Source organism: Podarcis pityusensis, assembly GCF_964106645.2.
Source record: "Podarcis pityusensis genome assembly, chromosome: 6".
Taxonomy (NCBI): Eukaryota; Metazoa; Chordata; class Lepidosauria; order Squamata; family Lacertidae; genus Podarcis; species Podarcis pityusensis.
The window spans coordinates 92,461,915-92,485,947 of record NC_138030.1 but is presented as its reverse complement, the minus strand read 5'-3'; the positions used below and the strand labels follow the sequence as shown (position 1 = coordinate 92,485,947).

General features: G+C 44.9%; 1 protein-coding gene and 1 pseudogene across 2 annotated transcripts in view; both read left to right on the top strand.

The window, feature by feature from the left end:
* Positions 1-4,951: 4,951 nt before the first annotated feature.
* LHX4 (LIM homeobox 4) overlaps positions 4,952-24,033 on the top strand; it is a gene marked incomplete at its 5' end in the record, with an annotated part of 79,353 nt that continues 60,271 nt past the window's right edge. Inside the window, one exon of the mRNA XM_081012280.1 lies at positions 4,952-5,027. Within this exon, the coding sequence (XP_080868406.1) occupies positions 4,952-5,027 (76 nt within the window). The remainder of the gene's footprint in view (positions 5,028-24,033) is intronic.
* Positions 19,477-20,106, top strand: LOC308480628 (ubiquitin-related modifier 1 pseudogene; annotated as a pseudogene). The gene has a single exon. The product of its transcript is annotated as a ubiquitin-related modifier 1 pseudogene (transcript).

Sequence of the window (24,033 nt, the reverse complement as noted above, 5' to 3'; positions counted from 1 at the left end):
CCCAGCAATGAAATTTCCCCTTGCGTTCTTGTGAGCAATTTATCACCTTACTCTAAAATTACTGGGTCCATTCCAGCCACAGTAAAGTATTTTAGGACAATGGTTTCATCATTTGCTTATCTCTGTATTTCTCAAACTTTGTGAATTCAAATAGGAGGTGTGCTTCACTTATGTTTTTAAGGGTTACTTTTATGGTATCAGTTACAGATAGGTAGCCGTGTTGGTCTGCCATAGTCAAAACAAAAAAATTCCTTCCAGTAGCACCTTAAAGACCAACTAAGTTAGTTCTTGGTATGAGCTTTCGTGTGCAAGCACATCTGAAGAAGTGTGCTTGCACACGAAAGCTCATACCAAGAACTAACTTAGTTGGTCTTTAAGGTGCTACTGGAAGGAATTTTTTTTGTTTTGACTTTTATGGTATGTGAGAGTAGGAGTTACCACCCCCTGAGGAGTTCACCCCCTCTGATTCTGCTTTAGTCATTGATCTGATTGGAAGGTCAGCGCAGAGCAGTGACTCACGCAGAGACACCACAGACATCCTCCTCTAAGAGCAGAATTCTGTTTTGCTCCATTAGGGATGTGTGAATAATTAGATCACACCTAATGCAACAATCCACTCTCTGTGATGCTGATTAGAAGAAGACCCAGAGTATTGAATCATGCAAAGCACACAGGCAGCCTGCTCTGTGACTGGTTACTTTGAGCTCACAAGATCCTTTAATAATTTAATTTTTCACACTGTCTAAATAGGGTTTCCCTGCACATGGTTTAGAAATAACTGGGGTAGCTCTCTCACTGAAGTTACCATATTTGCTCAAAACTAATGTGCACCATTTTTTTTGCCAAATTACTTTGTGAAAATTAAGGTGTGCACTAGATTTGATGGCACATTTACATGCGCCAGCAAATACTTTTTGGGTTTCAAGGTTCTGAAAATTGAGATTTGAATTAGACTCTGGTAAATACGGTAATAAGACTTTGAATTTTTTCCAATACAGCAAAGCAGATCATTGATGACAACAGGCCCTAAGGGGTAAAATGGATTGGGAGTCCATCAAAATATTACAGGTTGCATAACTGATTGTTATCAAAGGAGAAATCAAACTCAAATAAATAAAAGCAGTACAAATAATACCATTTTCATACATAAGGGGGAGCCATAAGGGGCAGAACTAGGCTTCTGCCAGACTGATCATGTAGGTTAAATTTTGAAGAAAATGTTGTATCATTGTCAAGAAATAAGATATAGCATAAATAAGACCACTTTATGTAATAAAAGAAGGTAGGGGTGGGATTATGAAAAACAGTCTATGACATATCTGCATAAAGATGGCGTTCCAGTCATGCTCTTTGCCTGAAATACATCTAGTGAAAGCAAAAGAATTTTGTATACAATGAACTATATTTTTTGTTGGATTTCTCTTTTACCCTAAGTGTCAATGAGAACACCACCTAATTTTTCATTAATCTCTGGGCAATTACAATGTATCTCGCTATAAAGGAGGAGATTAATAAACCCTTGAAGAATATGGGTTTGTCTGCACCATCAAAAAATGGATAATGAAGCCATAGGAGGGTTAAGTGTCCGATCTTGCCCCTTAATTCTATTTCATAAAATGTTTTGTTCCAGAAGTACTGAATTATTAGGCAAACCCACCAAATGTGGGTGAATGTCCTTAGCAATCCACACCCCTCCATCAAGTTGTATTGTTACTTTGAGTAAGTCTACTCCGCAGGTGACTCAGTTACACACCATCTATCAGCAATCTTAAAGGAGTTATCCCACTAGCTGTACTTTGACTCCACTATTTCCTTTCTTGGGGTGTGGGGCAAACACGTAAGTTATTTTTGTTACTCTCCAGCTCCTGATCTTGTAGCAAACTCCAGCCATTGCAATAAGCTTGTTCCCTGGATAACTTAGAGTCTTGCCCTGTTTACAAAGGGAATAAATGGCACACATCTTTTAAAAAGATAATATTTTTCATTAAATCACAGCACAGCATTTTGAATGGCCTTCTTTCAATAAAACTTAGCAAGACATTTGGTAGGCTCTTTACAATTAAATAACTTATTCCCCTCCCCCGCTCCTCCACCTTCCCATTTCCTATGCTTATGTTACTGGAGCCTTTGATGGGGGGGGGCGGAATGTACCACTATCAGGGGAGTGGAGGAGAGAGATTGAGAATCTAAAATGCACATTAAAATTTGTTCGTTTGTTTGTTATTTGGGTGCCTCTGAAACTCTCATCTCTCTCTCTCTCTCTCTCTCTCTCTCTCTCTCTCTCTCTTGCCTCTGGAAAAAATTGCAGCAGAAAGTTAACTTTCTCCTCTTTAGAGTTAAAAAAAACTAAGTTTTTTTTTTCTTTTTAAGAAAATGTTTTTAAATCACAGCTGTAGATCCTTCAGTCCCTGTAGTGGTTTGGCTTTTCACAATCACAGATAAGATTTGCTAGACTTTCAATTCTGTATGGTAAATTATTTTGCATATTCCCTGCATGCCCAAGGCTCTGCAAATGCCTGCAGAGTTTAACTCTTCACTATCATGGCAGATCTTAGCACTGTTCCACTTGTCCACAGCACCTAAACTTTGGAACTGCCTGCCTCTTGACATCAGACAAGTTCCCTCACTGTATTTTTTTCAGAAGCTGCTTAGAATATTTTTGCTTAGGCAAGCCTATCCAGACAAGGAGAAGTTACTTGTCTGGAATCTCAGTTAAGCTACTGTTGATTTTAGTTATCTTTTGAATGCTTTTATATACCTGTTTTTATCAAGAATTTTAATGGGGGTGGGGGTGTGTGTATATATATATGTGTGTGTGTGTGTGTGTGTGTGTGTGTGTGTAAGCCACTTAAGAGGTTGTCTTACAACCAAGCAGTATATAACTTTGTTTAATAAAGAAATCTAATGCCTGAAAAGAACAGAACAAAAGCTGAAATGAAATTGTCATTTGAGATCATAAATGCAGTCAACTCACACACGCACCCCCAAAAACCCCTCAGAAGAAACTATGTTTTCCAGTTCTGTGTTTGAGCTTCTGATTTTTATTTTATTTTTAAAGAAAAGTTTAAGCACTGGGACTCTTGAAATTCGCATCATACTGTTCTTTTCACCAGAACTCTTCTTTCAAATAGTTCACTGATCCTAATCTGAAAACTGAATGTGTTTGATCAGCTTCTGGTGCTGTTTTAATTACAGCTCTGTTTATATTCTGCCTGATGGCTGCCAAGGAGGTTTTTATAATGGAAAATTCAGGGTGCCATCTTCTGCCCATAGGAGTGAGTCTACTGAAAAACATCAAGACATGCTTTTGAAAAACCCATGCATAGAAGTGGGTTGTAAATAAAGAATTGAAATAGTCATCATAACCATTGCAAAGTAAGAAAATGATAAATCCTTAAAACAGTAGCAAAGCCTCAGACTTCTTTATTCCCTCAACTTGAAAGCAAGCCCCATCAAACTACTTGGAAATTACTTCTGAGAAAACGGTCATTTAAGTTTGGAAGGGGCTCCAATTCTCCTGTAGGGAGAAATACAATTTTAGCTGCGCATCCATGCATCACGTCATACAGGGAAGAAAAGCAGTTATGTGCTCACCTCAATTTATTCAAGTTCCCTGCTCGGGTCTTTTTCAACGCCTTCAATATATCCCTCTTTGTTCCGATATTGTGCAGTAAGCCCTTCTCAACAGATCTGGCATCTAAATTCCGGCTGCTACCGCTTGATCCGCGCTCCTCTTAACGTTTGACTTCGCGCATTGCCGTGGATTCACACGTGACAGGAGCGCGCAGCGCCGGGTGACTTTTCACGTGTGAAAGGGAGGTCGGGGAACAAAACCGCGGGCGGCGCTTTCTCAATCCCCTGACTCATTCTTTACTCAGCGTGTGGAACCAGGCCTTGGGCTGATAAACATCCTATATGCTTTTAAATATGTCGCGGGGCGGGATATGGTTTGTTTTGTTCCTCCTTGTAGTTTTTATTATGTATCTTGTGTTTTTTATCTTGTATTTTTATGCCGTGAAGCACCCTGAGATCTTTGGATGAAGGTCAGTAAACAAATTTAATAAAGAAGAAGAATAGCAACAATAGTAATTTTATGTTGTGAACCGCCTTGAGATTTTAGGATGAAAGGCGGTATATCATTATTTTTTTATAATTTAAAAAATGATGATGATGCCGCAGCAGCTGAGATCTTTGGATGAAGGTTGGTAAACAAATTTAATAAAGAAGAAGAAAGAATAGTAACAATAGTAATTTTATGTTGTGAACCGCCTTGAGATCTTCGGGTGAAAGGCGGTATATCATTTTTTTTATATAATTTAAAAAATGATGATGATGCAGCAGCTGGGCTCTGAGGTGCAATAGCAGCAGCCTGCAAACCTAAGAAGCCGCTTGCCTTTGGATGAGGACTTGCCGCTCAGGGGCGGAGATGTCCCCCAGGCGCGCCTTGCCAAGGGCGATGATGGAGAGGTGCGCCCGGGACGCGTCCGCCCAGCCGCGCTCCGCTCCCTGAACTTGCTGCTCCATCGCCTTCTTCCCCCGCCCCGGGTCTTTTTGAAAGGAGGCGCGCAGGGATTGGCTGGAGGGGGCGTGGCTTCCCTGCGGAAAGTGACGTCACGCCCTCTCCCTGCAGTGTGAATGAATCAAAGCTGCCTCTCCTGGACCAGCGCTCCTACGACGAGGAGCACCACTGCAGCAGCACTTTTAACCCAGGATACAGTCAAGCTGGGATAGCAGGAGAAGCCAAGGGGATTTGAAGCGGACCAGGGCCAGCCTCAGCCCTCCTAGAGCGCCTAGAAGGATCGGCCCCCATCATACTCCGTGGTTTTTTTGTTTTTGTTACTGATCAAGATTTTTTTTAATTTTTATTTTATTAAATCTATAGACATATATTCTCCTGGGGGTTTTTTCCGTCCCCATTTTTCCCCCCTCTGCTCGATACGTTTGAAATAAAATGATGCAAAGCTCAGCACTCACTACAGAAGGTTCTGTCAAGGGGCTTCCAGAAATCCTTGGTGTGCCAATGCAACGTAAGGAATTTTTTTTCTCTCTCTCTCTCCCTCTCTCGCTCCCTCTCCCACATTGATTTAATAATAAAGAAAACTGGCAGTCTTAGGAGCTCGAATGGTGCAGGGAGGATTATTATAATAACTGCGCTGCCCAGATATGAAGAAGAAGACTAGGAGAGTGCGCGTGTGTGCTTATGTAGCGCTGCGCTAGCGATATTTCAAGGTTGTAAACAGGTGGGCTGGTTACTTTTCCGTTTAAATAGCTGCATGGAGGTGCATAGGAGTCTCTTTGCCTCACAGATAATCTTAGCGTTCAAAGCACCTCGGGAGGGAAGCTTAAAGAGGTTAGTGGTCAGAGAATTGGGAAGGCAGAAAGAAGAATGGCAGGTATAGGAATCAGGAAAGACATATCAGCGGCTCGCAAGAAGTTTGCCTGAAGCCTGACCCCTCGAATCCCTCCTTTTCCTCTTCCAAGGGGAAAATAATGGGGGCCACCCCTCCCTCGTGGGGCCTCCATCCGAAGGGTATGCATGAGAGAGGGGGCGTTTGTTGCTTTTAAATAAAGTGATTGTCGCCCAGTTCCCCATCCCGACGCGCTTCCTTCTCAGGCAGTTTTGTTTTGGCTAGCCTGCGTCGAAGGGCAATTGACCCCCCCCTCTCCCTCGCCCCCCCCCCCCCCCGCTGCTTACTCCAACGCTGTGGCTTTATTGAGAGTAAGAGTAGCGGACACACGAACCGCCGCGAACTCATTGCACTGGTTATTTGTGCGTTGCTTTCCCAAATGACATCTTTTCTTGTGTGTGAGTGTGTATATTTGTAGCCCCGGGAAGATGCGTGTACCGAGGGGAGTGTGGGGATTATCTGGTGTCTATTCTTAGACGTGCAGCATGTCTTTCGCGGTGTGCCTCTGCAGATAGATCAGGATTGTTTACGGAAAGAGGTAGGTAGACGCAAGTATGTACATATAAACGGGTACGAATAGGTGAGGGAGGTCTGGAGAAGTCAATCATGTATATATTTCCCTGTGCAAAACGTATTTTCCCCAACTTTATCTCTTAATACGTATGCTGATGAACGGTATTATATATAGCGCAGCACCTGTCTGGTCGTATCCTTCCTTGTGAACCTGCCTCGATCTGCCTGGCAGTCCAGTCTCAAACTATATTCAGAGGTGAGAGCCCCTGATTTAAAATGAGACCAGCGTCTAGGTAAGCAGCAGGCATGGATCCGCTTGCCAGTTCTTCCCCTGAGTTCAGTGGGACAGACTCCTAAGTGCATATTTCTTTCTAAGTCATGATTAGGATTTCAGCCTCCGAGTGCAATCCTAAAACCCCCTGGCTCACTTATAAGCGAATAACTTATAAGTTAACTTAAGTGAGTATGTTACTCACTTATAAATAACTAAATGCCTCGGGGCCGATTTCTGGGGTGACAGGCATGGAATCAGTCTGTTTTTAAAACATGTGGCTACTCCGTTCATCTATGAAGCAGCAAAATGCACAGTTTGTGGGTTTGTAATGTGTGCGTATATATTACATATGTGTATATTAAGTTGCCAAGCGGGAAGCCTGCCGAGGAGCACACGTTTTGTGTGTGCAAATGGCAAGGGTGATGTGTACCTTTTAAATGGGGCCGCCTCTAGAGAAGTCTCCGGACGCAATTCAAGGCTACGAACCTCATTACGCTTCCTTGAATTCCTCTGGCCTCCGTGGGCTCTGCGTGTCAGAACGGGGTTTGTGCGTGTGAGAGAAATTGGGGCACTGTGCACCCCAGAGTTAACAGCTGTTAAGCCCAGTTCATTTCAGTGGAGCTTCTAATAAGTCTTGTGTTTTACTCTCTTTTTGAAAACTGCGGGACTTAAGAGCGTTCGACTTGGCTGGATCGTGTCCGCGCTCCTGTGTTGCCCATAATGATGCTGAAAAGGTCCTCTCTCCCCTCCCTGGGCCAATTTGACATTGCTGGCCAAGGAAACATTAAGCTTGGTTCCGGTCATATGAGCCGTTGTAGCCGCAGAGCGGCGGGTGTTTTGCCAGTATGGGCCTAGACGCGTTATGGATAGATGCATGCACGCGTGCGTATGAACTGGTCACCCTCCTGTCTCTCTATCTACGTTTGTGTGCACATGTGAAGTCCCGAGAGAGAGGGTGCTGAAACAGATGTGCTCACGCGCCCTTTCCCCCTGAACGCACAAACACGAGACCTGCCGCCGGCGTGTGGCGGAGGGCTGCGCGTCTCTCTGTGTGCAGCGAGCAGGTGGTCGCGCATCTCCCGCTTGCTGTGCGCCCTCGCCTGCCCTTCCCGACTGCTGTGCGCGTGGAACAAGTGCGCTACGCCGTGTTCTTCGCTGTTCCTTTCTCTTGCCCGCCGCCGGGCTCCCCACTGCCTCTTGCTGCTATCCTTTGACTGCCTTGGCTGCTTTGGGCCGGTAAATCTACCTGGCTGCCTCGGAGGCTTTCAAAAGGGAGATCTTTAGTTTCAGAATTGAGCGCAGGGCAAGCAGCCCCCGGCTGGGAGAAAGCTGCTCCCACTCGGCTGACGCCGTATGTTTTGGTATCGCCCCGAAGTCAGTCTGGACTATGGAGACTATGCATACTCGGAAGTAAGGTAGCGTTCCATGGGCCTTAATGTTCCCCCGCCCCACGAAAATAATAATACCCCAGGGACTTAAATGCCGCCGCCATCCCCAAATCCGGTGAAGCTGGAGGGTTGCGCTCTGCATCTGGCACAATCCTATCCAAATCGACAGCCTAAGTGTAGCCTTAAGCTGGGGGCACTTACCTGTCTGCGTAATGGACCCATCCTGAGAGAGTACACTCATTTACACGAGGCCCAGAGAGTCTTTTTTTAAAAGCCGAACGTTAATTTCCTAACAATTTCTGTCGCTAGGAACATTCCGTGGCTTCGATCCAGAAAACCTATTAACTAAGACGCGGGCATCGTGCTCTAAGCGGCGGGGATCCACGTGAGGCCCTGATCCGCATGCCAGGCCAGCCAAGGCGGAGCAGGCTCCAGTCTCCAATCCTGCCCACACACTTACTGGGGATCAAACCCCGTTGAACGCAGAGGGCCTTGCTTCCGCCTAAACTCACACGCAGAGCATTGGGCTGCTTTTGATTTCCCTCTACGATGGCTTGATCTGCAATCATTCACGGCTCAACTTGCTTGCGGATAGCAGCCACGCGCGCAAACAATATAAGGCATCCCTGTTACAAAGCGGGTTCTGCTAGGCACAGCTTAAGGAACTGCCTTCCTAAAGGAACCAGAAAGATGCGCATTTCCTTTAAGGTGGGCTTTGGGAGGAGTACAGCCGATACGCCCAAACCACGAGCCTTTCCAGTACAGACCCGACTGGAAAAAGCGACTAGGATCCCTCTACCGTTCTTCCTAGCTCCAGGACCACAATCCTCAACTCCGCTACTTGAGAGTAAAACCCATTGAACACAATAACTTGCGAGTAAACGTGCATGCGCAGCCCAGTACCCATGCCTGATTGAATACTCGGTTCCGCTGAGTGAAATGCGTAGAAAAATCCTAATGCGCATTTGGATACGCATCTTTGCTGAACTTGGCCTGCAACCCAGTTTGGAAAACTGGGGAGCTGGATGAACCCCCCACCATGGAGCTTGCCCTTCCTCCAATATTGGGGGGGGGGGGCGACGGCGCAGCTACACGGGAATCCAACCTTAGATTTCCACCTAGAGAAGCCTACACCTTAAAAAAAATGCGAATTGGGGATGCGACAGCGCGTGGATGCAAACACTTGAATCCTATACTTTGCTATGTGGCTCTTCACCTTTGGCAAACTGGACTGTACCTCTTGCGGGAAAGAGCCTTAAATTTGCTCTTTCGTCTGCGCCCCATTTATCCTCTTCGAGGACTTTCTCGCCCGCCGGTGGGCCATCGAGAATTATCTTTCGGTTAGGCTCCCGTCCCGTTTTTTATTTCTTTCCGGAGCTGCTGCTCCTATTTTTCTGAAAACCAAATTAAGGAAGGAAGGAAGGGCGGAAGGAAGGAAGGAAAGACGGGCTGACTGCATGCGGAAACATAGATCAGGAACTTGCTGCAAACCGTGTGCCCCAAATTTATAGCCTGGGTCACTGCTAGAGTATTTCTAATGGAGAGTCAATTGGTTTAATTCAATTAGGCCTAGAATATAACTCAGAAAGTCCGTTAAATTCCAATTATCTAACCGCTGGAGTGTGCGCGCGCGTGCGTCTGCATTCCCCCATTTCCCCCTGCCTTTCTTTCCATGTGTAGACAAACGTCAAAGTATTCATTTACATATTTATATCTCCCTGTTTTATCTCTCTCTGTCAACATTGGAATACGCAGAGGATTGCCCGCTCCTGGGCGGAGCTGGATGTTGTGTGCATTCAGTATTTTAGGTCGGCCCGCAAAAAAAACTATCCCGCCTCTAAATGCATTAAAAATAAAAGCACCATCTCTGCGCGCACGGACGCAAAGGCCACAACCCGCGCAGAGCAAGGTGCTCTTAAGCCCATGGAAATCGGTGTAGATGATGCTATCTCTTTGCCGACTAGGCCTTCCCAGGTTCCCAGTTTGTTTGTTTATTCCTATAAATGTTTGGGCTGAAATCTCTATTCCATCTCGAAGTGCCCATGTTCTTCCTAATCCTTCCGATTTTTCTCTCGGGACTCTTTTCCCCACGGGTTTTCTTCCCTTCCTCGATCCCATACATCAGATCGTGCGAATGCGTTCTTGCTTCCCTCCCCTCTTTTGCAAAGTCCCACCTGCCCAAATGCCCGCCGAGGAACTCTGGTCCCGGGACCGGAGTACACTTCCTCCCCTCTCGCTTTCCCTTTTAATTCGACGAAGGAGGTCTCCTGATCCTGGCTGACTGGGGCGCGCTTTTTTTAATGGAGGGTTTTTTTTAAAGCATCTTTTAATTTTTGTTGGAGCAGGTGAGGGATTCCACCTAGGCGTTTCTGGAAAGAAGCAAAGGGCACCGCAAACGCTCGGAAGCTCTTTTCCTTATAGAGATGCGCAGGCGTTTAACCTGTTAAGGACGGCTGACTGCCGCCACCCGCCGCCACGTCTGCTTTTTCTGACTGCTCCCGTTTTGCGAGGCTCTGAGCACCCAGATGCCACTCAAATAAAGCATACTCCATTCTTTCCTCAGTATTGGGTGTGCCCCTCCACAGTCTCCTGTTTTTAAGAACAATTCTTCGCTCGGAGAATCTGTGGCAAAATGGCACTGCGCCTCCCACTTTACCTTCACTAATGGTTTGCGTCGTCCTCTTTCCCTGCGCACCCCAATTTTGGCTCATTTACCGTATTTCCATAAAATGCAGGGGTTTCAACCCCACCCCTAGCAAACAGGCTAACGCGAAGGAAGGGAACGGATTTCCCTGGAAACCCAAGTTCCCAGGATAGACGGTGGTTCGAAGTCGAAGTGTGTTGTCAATTTCAAGTCAGCTGAGGAGAGAGAGGTGTTTTCTTTTTGTTTTGTTTTAAGGCAACTCTTTTCTCTGAACGGTTGACTAACCCATCACCTTTTCCGCAGTGATCCAGTCTGGAATTCACAGCCTCGTTAAAGTGGATGGGTTGTACCCGGATTAATAGGACGCAAATCGAATTAAATCCACGTTAGTTCGGATAACGTGGTTGTTTCGGATTCAAGCTATAAAATGCGCCTTCTTTTCCTTTTAGATGTCTTCCTTCCTTCCCTCCCACCCCGACTCCCAATTCAGATTTCCCCAGCCAGAAAATCGAATCTGGCTTTGAGTTAAATTTGAGATAAGCTGAGAGGGTTCGGTTCCCGTGCTTTGGTTCCCCCTCTCCAATGGTTCTGCGCGTTCTGGTTGTTCTTACTAGTGGAAAACGAGGGAGGGTGGTGGGGGCCAAGAGCAGGAAAGAGCCAAGGTGGAATAGGCACGAAGAAGGTGCGGGTCTTGCTCAGATTCTCGGCTGTGACTTGATCCGATTTCTTTGTCGAGTGAATCCATTCTCTCGCCTGGGGACCGTAAGGAGAGAGACGAAGTCACCTCTTATCATGGGGATATATCCCTGGCCTCCTCTCTGATATCTTTTCTCGGCCTTCTCCAATTCACTCTAGGCGGGGAAGCGTCGTTCTCTGTCAATGTCCCTACCAGCTCCCTCGCTTGCGCCACGACGTCCGGAGACTTCGGTTTCCTGACCGGACTGGAGCCGCCTTTCCTTTGGGAGGGGGCGGGCGCAGAGGGCGAACTGGGCAGCCCGACCCCCCCCCCCCATCCCTCGAGACTGACTGGGCTATGATGGGGAATATCTATGTTGTTGCGTCCAGCAGCAAATCCTCTTTTCCCCACCGTGTCGAAATGTATCTTGAGTATGGAACCTCGGCGAGGAGGGGAGCCCAGATCTGGACCCAAAGGGGGTTGGTTGCAAGGTGTCTGTGTGTCCCTTTCCCTTCCTTGGATTTGGGGAGAGGGGAACTCGCCCTCGCCGCCGGTTGCCGAGCAAAAGGCGACGCTTTGGGCTAAGAACGAAAAGACAGGTTTTCTAAATTCGGAGTGGCAAGCCCCTATTTCTCTCGCCTCCTTTGTCCGCACCGCTGATGTTTTCCATATCAAGGAGTTTTCTCTTCCCGAAATGGGGTTAGAATTTTACGCAGCCTGCCTATACACATAGGCACGAGAATTGTGCGACAGTGGTTATATATTATAATGCATTTTATGAATGTGGTTTTGTATAAAACCGTTTTTAGCGTGCCCTGCGCGTCACCATTCGTATACCACGTAGTGCAAACAGTTTTCTGATCACTAAACACCTAAAAGTAATTTAAAGGAGCAAGTAAATAACCAAAGGGGGGGGGGGGAGAGACAGATAAACAGGAAGGGAGAGGGGAGGGGTAAAAGTGCGGAGGGAGAGGCGGAGGATAGAAAATTAAAAGAGGATTTTGCGTGGGCTATAGAATACAAGTTTCTGGATAATATGTAAATAATTTGAATCTTAAGCTCGGATGGTAATGCGCATTTTCTGCTGCGCTCATATTATTTTCAGTGAAGCTTGCGCAGGAGAAAGGGCAGTGCGCTGCGTCTTTCGCAGGTGTGGGAAGCGTGCTTAACCGCAGATTAGGCAGATGAAATGGTTACGTGGTCCGCGTGGGGAAGAGTCCTGAGGTTCCTTGTTTTCAACTGTCTGTACCCAGAGGTGCACGGAGACTGTAGTCGAGAGGTGGGGGGCTGAATGTTTGCGCCCCATCGATTTGCTGTCGTGATGGGACCAAGTCCTGGCAAGCAGCGGCCTCTGGAGATGCAGATTTTCTCGCGGTCTTGTTTGCGCCCCAGAGCGCGGGCGCCTTTTCCGACGCTCGGCTTTAACCTCTTTGCGCGAGTTCCAGAGATCTCTCGCGGATTCCCACCAGCCCGCTTTACTTTCCGCGCGCGCGTAGCTGGGGACAGACAAATAGTCCTTTCTTCCCCTTTACCCTAACTTCCGCTGCCTTCTGTGTGAACATCAGCCGCTCCTGTTGGAGCCTGTCAGGAAATAAGCCAAACAGGAATTCAGACCATAAACAAAATACAAACACTCGATTTTGCATTTAAGGGCATTTTGTTATTTTGCATCTAGGGGCATTTTAAATTTCGTTTAGCTGCACCTCTTCTCCTACACTGATGAGCGAAGAAAAAACAAATTACTGACACCGACTTAAAGGGTCTGGGTGTCTCTGTTCTGCCGTGATTTTTGATGGCCCCTCACTCCTTGTCCGGCGAGTGGGGGGGGGGGGGGACAAAGCATTCCTGCATTTTTAAGATCTCCAGAAAATCAACAGCCTATTGCATTTTCGAACCACTAATTTAAAGACACAAAAATGACGGTTTCCTCACTTTCCTTTACTCGTTTTTTTTTTACAGTTGCTGTTTTGTGTGTGTGTGTGCGCGCGCGTGTGTTTTCTACAGCTCCAACAAAAATACAGCCACCATTCTTCCGCCCACTCTCTCCAGTTGAGACAAATAGAAAACCATCTATAATGGGGAACACAACAACAACTTTCATCGCATTCTGTTGCTATAGCAAATCCTGCTTGGCTGCTTGCCTTTTTTTAAGGCGGGGGAGGGGTGGGTAGTGGCAGGATCCTAGGAAAGCAAAAGGCACCGGGGAGACTCGGGCCTTTTTGGGGGGATTTTTTGGGTACCTACCTCCTTCGTCATTTTGGAAGCTCAGTGGAGAGAGAGGACGAAGAGACCCTCCAGTTTTAATCTCTCCTTCGGAATCTGCGTGGCTCCCACCCCCGTTTTCTTTCCCGTGGTGGGATCCCCTAGGGAGGGAGTGGGGTCTCCTAATTCCATTATATCAACTGGAGGAAAACTCGTTCTCCAGCGCCCTCCCTCTCTCCCTTCCCGCGCAATGTACTGCGCCGCAGGCAGCAGCCTCGCGTCTCCCTTCGCGGGTCTGTCTTCCCTTTCTAAGTGCTGCGTCTTGTATAAGTGGATCTTGCTACCGGTGGGCGAGCAAATCGCCCCAAGGCATCCCAGGCGCAGACCGGATTTCAAGCCGTTTGTTCCCAACCTTTCCCTGGAAAAATTGCGAGGTAAATAACGACAGCCTCCTCCTCCCGTTGTTCCTGGGCGATGATGTGAGTCCCAGCATTGGGCCAGGTGGCTGCTGCGACAATGTGGTCGCAGGAAAAGGATCCTCAGTGGATCGCCAGAACAAGGTCCCTAACCTGAGGCGTTGGATGCAAAATAACTACGACGCTTTTGTTGAGCACAACTCCAAAAAACTTAGTTTTTGCGGAACTCCAAAGCCGGCGTGGAACTGCATTAAACGGAATTAATTCGCATCACCTCCGCTCACTTAGCGTTGCACCTGGCTGTTGGGGACTGAGCCCCTGGCCCAGCCGTCCTTAGGGTTGCTATCTATACCCAGAGCATTTTCGCTTTATTTTGTGATATTTCCCCATTAAATTTATTCGCGTTTCGGCACAGAGAATGAGTGGGGAAAGTTGCACAGCGCCAGCTTTTGAGAAAATTAAGAAAGATTGGGCTCCCCTCCGCGCATTGTAGATGTGAAAATAATAACCTATGATTTGTGGTTTAGGAGAGAGATTGCTGATGGTGGTCTTAATGTAGACACCCAGGGCAGGGTCATCACACCAGGTGCGCAGGTTTTGAAGGCTGTATTGTGTGGTTGGTGTTCTTAAAAAGAAAAAACGGTGTGTGTTCATAGGCCATGGAAAGCAAAGACTCTCGCGAACCACTTTCAGCCCTCGTAGAAATTATCGTTTGGTGGTTTCCTTTCAAATGCGCCTCTAACCTCGAAAGGTTCTGGAATCTGAATCCGTGTAAAAAGCAGCATTTTGTGATGTTTTTGGCAGAACACAGCGCAGCTCTGTTCGTGCCTGCTCAGAAGCAAGCCTCACTGAGTTGAATGGGGCTTACTCCCAGGCAAACAGGCATAGCGTTGCAGCCTTTAACTCCCACTGCGAAGGGTAAAATCGTCGGGAAACTCCTGATACGCTTTTCCCATGCGCTGAATTTCTATGGCAATATCGCATAGCAGAAATTAAATCAATGCAACGTTGCTATTGTTGTTTTCCGTTGTTTTAAAAGGGCAGAAATTTAGAGCATGTCTTTTTCAGATCACTGAAGAGATCCTATTCTATACATCTCTTGAGCCCCATTCTGGGCTTCTCTGAATTTGTGTGCTCTAGCCTCATATTCAGTGCGCGATCCAGCCAAAGTTAATAGGAGTCCCACCGATTTTAACGCGAGAGGAACCACCACGTTCTTAACTTCTGGATTGAAATAAACGAAATTCACGGTTTAATGGCTTGGTCATGTATACTAATTGTTGCTATTTATTATTATTTTTTGTCACATAACCACTTTACTACAATTTGCTTCAAAACAATGAAAAACAGCGTTGACACACATTATTTAAAGCCCTTGCAAAATTTGCTGAAATGAGCACTTTGTATGTGTCACTTTTTGCTTGCCTCCTTTTCCTTTACCCCCTTGCTTTTAAAACATCTGGTGTGTGTGTGTATGTGTTTTTTAAAAATGACAGTACAGTTCTAACCCCTTTTTATCTTGCTCTCCTCCCTTGAAACACACAGGATTCAAATCCATTATCAGACGCCCATCTCCTCTGTATTCCAGAAAAGCCTGCCCTGGTTCAAATAACCAAAATATGCAGGAGTAAAATGAAAATAAATAAATAAACAGATACTGATGAAAGGCAGTTTATCCAGCCGTTGGTATGGGGATTTGTCCCTTTGTTCCCAGTACAGCGAGTAGGAGAGACACTAGGTGAGAAAAGATAATTTAAACTTTAAATTTTTCTATGCTTTAAAGTTTAAGTGAATCATACCTTCCAGTGACACAGCCATTTAATGTACAACAATTTTTAAAAAATAATAATTGGTGTATCTGGAAAGACTTACACATTTGCCTTTAGAATAAACCAGTCCAGTACAAGGGAACAGCTTACCAATTTTATATACTCTCGTGTGTGTGTGTGTGTGTGTGTGTGTGTGTGAATCAAAATTCTGAGTATATATAGTATTCACTTTTGAATTCTGGAGAATGAATTTGCTTCATTACCTCTAAATGTGAATATGAAGGACAGCATTTATATGTGCCTTCGAGAGGTAATAAATAACAATATACATTTTGCTAAGTTACTGAGCTTTCAGTATTGCAGCAATTTTACAGAAGGGAACTAAGGCAGTGAATTAATCACCCAGTGGGTCTATGATGGAGATTAAATTTGGACCGGGATCCCTCTTAGCTTAGAACTCCAGGTACTGAATCACATTCTTTAACACTGCAGTTTTGAAAATAGCGCACTTCTATCTTAGTGGACCACAACCACAGTTATATAGGAAAATCAACTTGAAATTGTTTGACTGTTGTGACATTTCTCTCTAAGCAATATTGGGATTACTATAGCTGAGCATAGGGTGGGAGGGACGTGGGTTGTCTCCCCAACATAGGACTCCCATCTCTTTTGCAAAAGTACGATTACTAGGCTCTCTTGAAGAGCAGCAATACGCAGTGAAAATATCAAGAATGTTGGACAAATACATCTGTTTGGGACCCTAGGGCCAAGGAACGGGGTAGCCATTCTGTTTATTGTGGATGTGGGGACATGCATGCCAAGGACAAACTTTTAGGATTAAGCCATGGAAGTGTTTCCTTTATTTACCTGGTTTTGCCAAAGCGTTGCCTGTTGTGTTTAATATCTTAAAGGCTTTTCATGCTTGGCTCTGTTCTTGGACTATGTTCTGAAACATAGCTTTTATGCACACGTGTGTCTTCTTCAGAGGTGCATTGTTGTAACTTTTGAAGGGTTACCTGCATGCCTGTTTCTCTACTGAGACTTCCATAATTTGGAGCTGATTTGTTGTGGCTGCAGATCATGTTTGTGGTGGGACAGGGGTTGCAGGAGCACAGCTTTCCACAGGGCTATTCCAGGTTCCTTCCCTAAATGTTCAGCTTCAGTTAAACAAAGCTATGGACTTAGCATTCTATCCCAGGGCTCACCAATGCAGTGCTCTCCAGGTGGTGCTAGAATCCAGCTCCCCTCTGTCTCATCCAACATAGTCAATGGTTGGGGGTGATGGGCGTTTACATCCTCTGGAGGACATCAGTTTGGCTCTCCCTATTCTAGGTCCTACTGCCATTTTAAGACAATAAAAGGGGGTGTTCCCATGTTCTGACAAATGAGCACAAAGCTCTAATGAAGCAGAAACGCTGTGCATTAAAAATGATTAAATTAAATGTACATTTTTAAAAAATTTAAAATCACGGGATAACTTTTAAAAGGCAATGCATATCACCTTACATTTTAAAATATTTTAAATATGAGAAATAATTAAGAAACCCTGGTAGCCAACAATAAAAAAGCAATCCATATTCACCTACGTTGCACTGAAATGGGAACTAGATCTTTGGATGAAAAACAGGATAAAATAAAATCCACACATAACAAATTGCCATGGGCAATCAGAATACATGGGTCTCAAAATGGATACTGCTCAGGGATACAGACTGCTATTTTGCAAAGGAAGGAAACAAAAAATCCCCACCTCCCTAAAATACTTGATTTTCATTGTCTTGAAGTGGCGCCAGCTGATTTTTTTTATTCAAAGTACTTTAAATCATACCATGTTCTAGTAACTTTACACCAAATTAAACTGCTCAATGGGACCTTTAATCACTTTTGTTGCTGTAAAAAAATAATACTTAGATTTAGTTACAGGGCTAGCCCATTTTGGTGTGGTGAAAAATCCCAACTGCATCTTTCCTGCTTCCACTAATTAGCGTGAGGCACAGTCCATAGGGGATGTTCTCCAGTGCTGGCCTGATTGAAATGAACAGCAGCTGGGAAAACTGTTGCCTTACAGCATGATCCTAAATGCTTTCACCAACATGATCTTGGCCAGCCTTGGCCAACCTGGTGCCCTCCAGATGTTTTGGACTACAACTTCCTTTAGCCCCATGGATGGCAGCTGTAGTACAAGACCTGTAGAGCCTACCGGGTTGGTGATGACTGATTCTAGCAAACACCGAACACTTCACTGAGGCTTGTGGAACTTCCCAGGGAATTGTGTATCAGAGGCTGATTGCCCTCTTTGCTACTCTTGATGGCCAGGGGGTAGTGTTTTGGGTTCCCATGAGGGCAGGGAAGAGGTTTCATTATGTGCATTGGGTGGTGGTGGTGGTGGTGGTGATGTGTGTGTGTGGAAAGAGTCATTGCAAGGTTTGGAAGCCTGTTAGAACTCCATTTTATACAAACACCTCCCAAAAATAGTAAGGAGCGAAGTGTAGTAGGAAATATTTCTCACATTGGTAGTTCAGGCTATCTGTTGTTACTTTCTTCTAACATAAATAACTAATATAAAGATATATTTAACTGCTGCAATGTGACCTGAAATATCGGGAAAGGAAGGGAACGATGACACCCATTGCTCCTCCCTAAGACACCCGTGTTAATGGCGCCCCAAATCTACTGTCTGGTGTAGGCTCACCTCCGTTCAGTTCTATTTAGTCATGCAAGCATCTTCTGCACATGTAACACCTTCTGTGCATAGTGTTTTCAAGGAAATAAAACATGCACCAGAGAAAACTTTTTGTGTATAGCTACATAGCTAAATAAAGCCTGTCCTTTATTAGCGTAGTGTGAGGGCCCTCTTTCAGACTTCTAGAGTTAGGAGGATCAGTCCTGCTTGGAAAGGTATCGATGAAATTTGAATAATAATAATAATAAATTTTATTTATATCCCACCCTCCCCAGCCGAAGCCGGGCTCAGGGCGGCTAACAACAATAAAACAGTACAAAAGTACAGCACAAACAACACTCTAAAATCATTCATTATAAAAGCATGGAACAATGACTTTTGAGGTCCCTTCCAACCCTTTAATTCTATGTTTCTGTGATTAGGGACAGTTCACAAAAGGATGCAGAGAAACCTGTGGGTTTCCTGCATTTTGCCACTATTGGGATATATTAGTTGCCACTAATATTGCATTTAGCACTTTTAATCCAGGAGCAAGGGAGGCAATCTAATAAATGAAGCACCTCTGACTGACCACTTACAAATTTCACCAATGTTCCCATGATTATTCCCTTTGACTGTGGTGAGGCAGCTAAACCATCTTATTAGTGGCATGTGAATCGGGAGTCCAGGAAATTCTGATAGAACCATATGATTTGCTGGCATAATTCAAAATTGTGCTCCCTTGCTCTACCAATACAATCAGCAAAATAAAGAGTGCTAGAACCAGCTTTCTTGGATGCCTGTCTATCTTTAGGACCAATTCAATTTATAACTGGATATTCCTGAGGTTTAGACATGTTAATCTGTGGCAGTGAAATCAACAAAGAGTACTGCGGCGCCATAAAGATTAGCAGAAATTGTGGCATACAATTTCATGTCCCGGAGCCTGTTTCATAAGATTTATCAATTTGCAGGATATACATGGTGACAGAAGAGGAAACCACCTCCCAGCACATGTGTGAACACTGAGATGAAGAGACCATGAAATACAAAAGATACAGCAGGCATCCGATATTTATACTGTATGTGGATCTATGTGTTTGTTGTTTGTGTGTATTTATACATAGTAAGATCAGTGAGCATCTATAACAAGTCACTGGGCAGAACTCATTCTTTCTATATTACCTGTAGTGGAAGGAAAAAAAACCTGGTCTTGAGTAAAACTCAAATGCAGTGCTTTTTTATGGGGGTACGCATACCCTAAATATTGTGTAAATCTTTGTACTTTTCCATTTACTGTATTTATTTTCTCCTATTTGAACTATAAAATGGTGATTTTCTTGAGTCAAAATGAGAGTACCCCTAAACATTTTTAAAGGGGGGAAAAAGGCACTGCCTAGAAGATGAATAGAACCAAATTTGCTGCTATTGTTGTTTCTGCCCCAGAATGAGAGGGTCAAAAATCCATTCTTTGTGGTTGCTGGGCAACCACCGCCGCCCCCGGAAGCAGACGCGGCGTCGCGCTTCCGGTGCGGGCAGCGCCGTTCCCTCACCAAAGATGGCGGCGCCCTTGTCCCTGCTGCTGGAGTGCGGAGGTGGAGCAGAGCTCTTGTTTGGCGGGATCAGGAAGCAGCGGGTGACTCTGCCCAGCCAGGAAGGACCTTGGGATGTCCGAAAGCTGCTGGTGTGGATGAAAGAGAACCTGCTGAAAGAGAGGCCGGAACTCTTTGTGCAGGGAGATTCTGTGCGGCCGGGAATCTTGGTGCTGATCAATGGGGCAGATTGGGAGTTGATGGGCGAGCTGGACTACCTGCTCCAAGACCAGGATAACGTCGTTTTCATCTCCACCTTGCATGGTGGATAGACTGCTGGGAGTATGGAAAAGAACATTTGTGCTGGTGGACAGAGGGCATAAACATGCCTTGCTCTCCTGGCTGTCACCCCAGATCAGAGTCGGTTTCTCCTTAGCTTCTTTTCTTAATAAAGTCTGCCCTTTCGACGCTTGGCTCCTCCCACCCAGTGGTTCAGCTCTCTCCTCTTTTGTCCCAGAAGGAGATCGAAATCTTTTCTGCACCTGGTCACCCTCTTCCCTGCTCCAAGAGGTTCATGCCGTGGGACAAGTGGCTGGAAAGGAGCTGCTTTGCACGTGGAACGTCAAAGAGGGGATCTCCCTTTCCTTCCAATCCAAGCCTTGGATCGGGTTGCAGCCATTAACAGTCATTAAGGGATATGGGGCGCATGCAAGGAAGATGGCAGATGCAAGACTCCCTCACCCTATCTGCTCTTGATTTGCCATGCATGGATTTCAGTTCTGTGACTCAGTTTTGAAAAGTACCCAGCTAGAACCAGCTCACAAATGGTTACTTTGAATTTTGATGACTATGAAGTATACTTTTGCCTGCCTTTTTTTAAAGAAAAAGAAACTTGATGACCCTCAGAGTCCGTTCCAGCTCTACAATTCTATGATGCTCTATTTTTTAATCTTCTGGTGGCACTGCCTGATCCTGTTCTGCCACAGCTGCTGTGTATGCATGCGATTGATTTCCCTTTTCAAATTGTCTGCTCTGCACTGTTCTGTTGCAAAGTGTTTTGCAATGTGTTGCAGAAGACGGAGTGCTTCATTTGAAGCTGAGTGTTCCAGACTTGGGTTCTGCCTCAGTCATGTACTTACTTCCCTGGGTGGCCTTGAGCAAGTTGCTCTCTACGTTAACTTCAGTTCCACATGTGTAAAGTGAGATTTGAAATGATCGACTCTGCAGCATGGTTGTGACAATAAATAATAAAAGTTGTGAAAACAAAAACAAAACACAAAATTCATTCTTTGTCACTGGTCAGTTGTAATTAATTTAATGCATGTTTTGAACATGCAATTTTGGTTATGTATTTAACTATTTGCAAAAATCAAATAGGCTATGTTGTTTGTACCTATTTGAATCTGTGAAGGACATAGGTAAAGGTAAAGGGACCCCTGACCATTAGGTCCAGTCGTGACCGACTCTGGGGTTGCACGCTCATCTCGCTTTATTGGCCGAGGGAGCCGGTGTACAGCTTCCGGGTCATGTGGCCAGCATGACTAAGCCGCTTCTGGCGAACCAGAGCAGCGCACGGAAACGCCGTTTACCTTCCCGCCAGAGTGATACCTATTTATCTACTTGCACTTTGACGTGCTTTCGAACTGCTAGGTTGGCAGGAGCAGGGACCGAGCAACGGGAGCTCACCCCGTCGCGGGGATTTGAACTGCCGACCTTCTGATTGGCAAGCCCTAGGCTCTGTGGTTTAACCTACAGCGCCACCTGCGTCCCGTGAAGGACATACATAATAGGAAATAGGTTATGGCTTTCAGAATGAAAGCTGAGTGGGTGGTTGCTAATTTCCAAATTCTGCAAAAGTGGAAGAATGACACAACTTTAATTGAAGGCGTGGAAGATGCTAATAATGGATAAAGTATTGCACCAATGGAAGATAGCATTTTAACCCCAGATTTAATTATTATTGGAAAAAGGATTCCTGTTTCTAACTGAGTAGCTTGGAACAATAATAGACCACCCAGACTCTCATCCACGAGGATTTACTGAATTGAATACTGCCGTTGTCACTTGACCTTTTGTTTATGTACCTGAATAAATCACTAATTTTACTTCAAGTATTATGTTACTTTATAGATCTGCAAGGGATGCTATTTAGGTGAAAAATTTTATGAAATCCCAAAGAGCTAAAAAGGACAACAAATTCTAAAAAGCTAAGGCAAGGTGTTATCTTTTATATATAACTTGAAACAGATTCACCCTGCTAAGTGAAAAATAAATGCAGTTTGAACAGTCTAGAAAAACCTCCTATAAGAGTCTCAGAACTTGCTGTTTCTGGAGGAGAAATAAGTTATGAGAATGTCTTTCCAGCTGTCCTTGTTGCATGAACTTGACCACATGTCATAAAGAGAATGTTTCTCACAAAACAATATGTAAAGGAAAGTAGGGGAGAGATGTAACCCTCAGACAGGGAATCTGGGGTGAAAGTCACTTAGGGATTTGTAAGGAATCCCTCATCCTTTGGATCACAAACCTATAATAAAATTCATCTAAATTTGGCACCAAGAAAGCCACAATTCTGTACTTCAGACAAAAGAATGGCACTAACAAGCAGCAGGTAGACACCTGATTTGTGGCTTTGTAACTGAGTTGTTGCAAGAAGGAATTGTGTTGGAGGGGAGCAGGGGGAAAGGCAGGGAAATAAGGAATGGGAGGTAAAAATGATGGATGATGGATGGTATGGATGTGCTTATAGCTGAGAGCCTAGAGGAAGTTTCACATTTCAAAGCAGGGGCCAGAATCTCTGGCCCTGAGAACTGGGGCCATTTCTAGGCAGCTTGTATGTTTTCAAGCACAATCTCTTTAGTCCTCATTAGCAACGCAAACCAATCCAGAGTCCAGGACACTCACATTTACCCCAGCTGCCTTCGTCCTCTAAATTTAAATTTGAGGGCAGACAGCTGTGTTTTGCTTTTGTTATCCTTTAGAATACCATTTTACATGGACGGTGTTCCATAAATACATAGTGTACTATAAGGTAATAATTATTCTTAATAATATAATTCCATAAACATTTGGAAAAGTTTGAAAGTGAGATTAGATCCTGCGGAATCCATGGCCAATGTCAGATTCTGTCCCAGACCTCAGAAGACCTGTACATGGAAAAATCATAGAAGATAAACAACTCTGTCATGGGGGTGGGGGTGAGTGGGTCAAGCCCAGCACCTTAAATCATAGGCCCGCAGAAAGCTCCAGATTAGGACACCACAGCAGATTGTGTTGACATAGGATGCTCTTGACAACTGGTCCTGTTTAGCAGGCGTGTTCCAAAATGCACTGCAGGAAAGTCTCTCCTGAAAACCCATGGGTACCTGATATGACACACGCTACACCTTCTTTGTGGAACCAGAGCAGTTAAGATGCGATTGATCAGCAGGTTGTATTATTACCATCACAGCTTCTCTGCATGCTACTTCAAAGGCAAAGGCAATGTCATGAGGCGGAGGGAAGGAGGCTGCCTTGTGAATTATGGCATCATTATTATGCAAATAAACAGCACTTCTTTGGGAATTGATAGGATTTTGCGCAGGATCATTATAAAATGAAGGTGACTGTGCATGGGAAACACAATGCGGAAGGTGGCAGTTCTTCTATACATTTTGAGGTGATTTGGATTGGTTTTAGGAAGAGTTTTTGCTTGTTGTGGTCCAGGCCCATAGTCACAAGGGGGGCAGGCCATGGGCCTTTCCCCTTCTCCTGTGAATTTTCAGCATAATTTAAAGTATTTTGCCCTTTTTCTTGTAGAAATAGAAGGGGAAATGTGCAGATAATATTGCTCACTTAGAAAAAACCCAGCTCCCATATGCCACTGCTTTTGTTCACATGAACAAAGTTACTGGACTGACAGGTTCCGGGACACTGGGCCCTTAACAGTTATTACCATCTTATTTAAATGAAATGAATTTAAAACAAACATAGACAAAAGTTCAGATCTGGGTTTCCGTTGTTGTGCATCAACTTGATGTACACGTTACCTTGGCCATTGTCCCCTGTCTCCATCTCTCCCTGGCTATGGACTTTGTACCCCTTTAGAAGAAGTGTCGAATAACTGCTGCAGTATCCAGCCCATTGTGTCATAATAAGGATTTCAATCAAGCCGTTAAACTCATGACCACTGTGTTGGAGGAGTCACTTTTCCGACAATAAATCTCCTTCCCAAAAGCCAGGCATTCTGTTTCCAAAGGTAGTCAGCTGAATGACTGTGGGGTGTTTGCAAGCCCTCACTTGTTTCTCTCCAGCATGTGGTTTTCTGTGTTTAGAGGTTGTGTAGAGCTCTCCTTGCTCATAACTGATGATAGAGCTGCTCTGCTGTTTTTTAGGATCAGTTGTGTGACGCTAATCTCTCCCCCCCCCCTCAATCTCTCCTTCCTCTTGCTATGTCTCCTATCAGTTTTCCCAGGTTAGTAGAGTTGTTCTTAATTCCTTCTGCTTAATACTTCCTTTCCAGAACTTGAAGAAATGATGTTTAAGGATGCAAAGTTAAGTAAATAAAAAG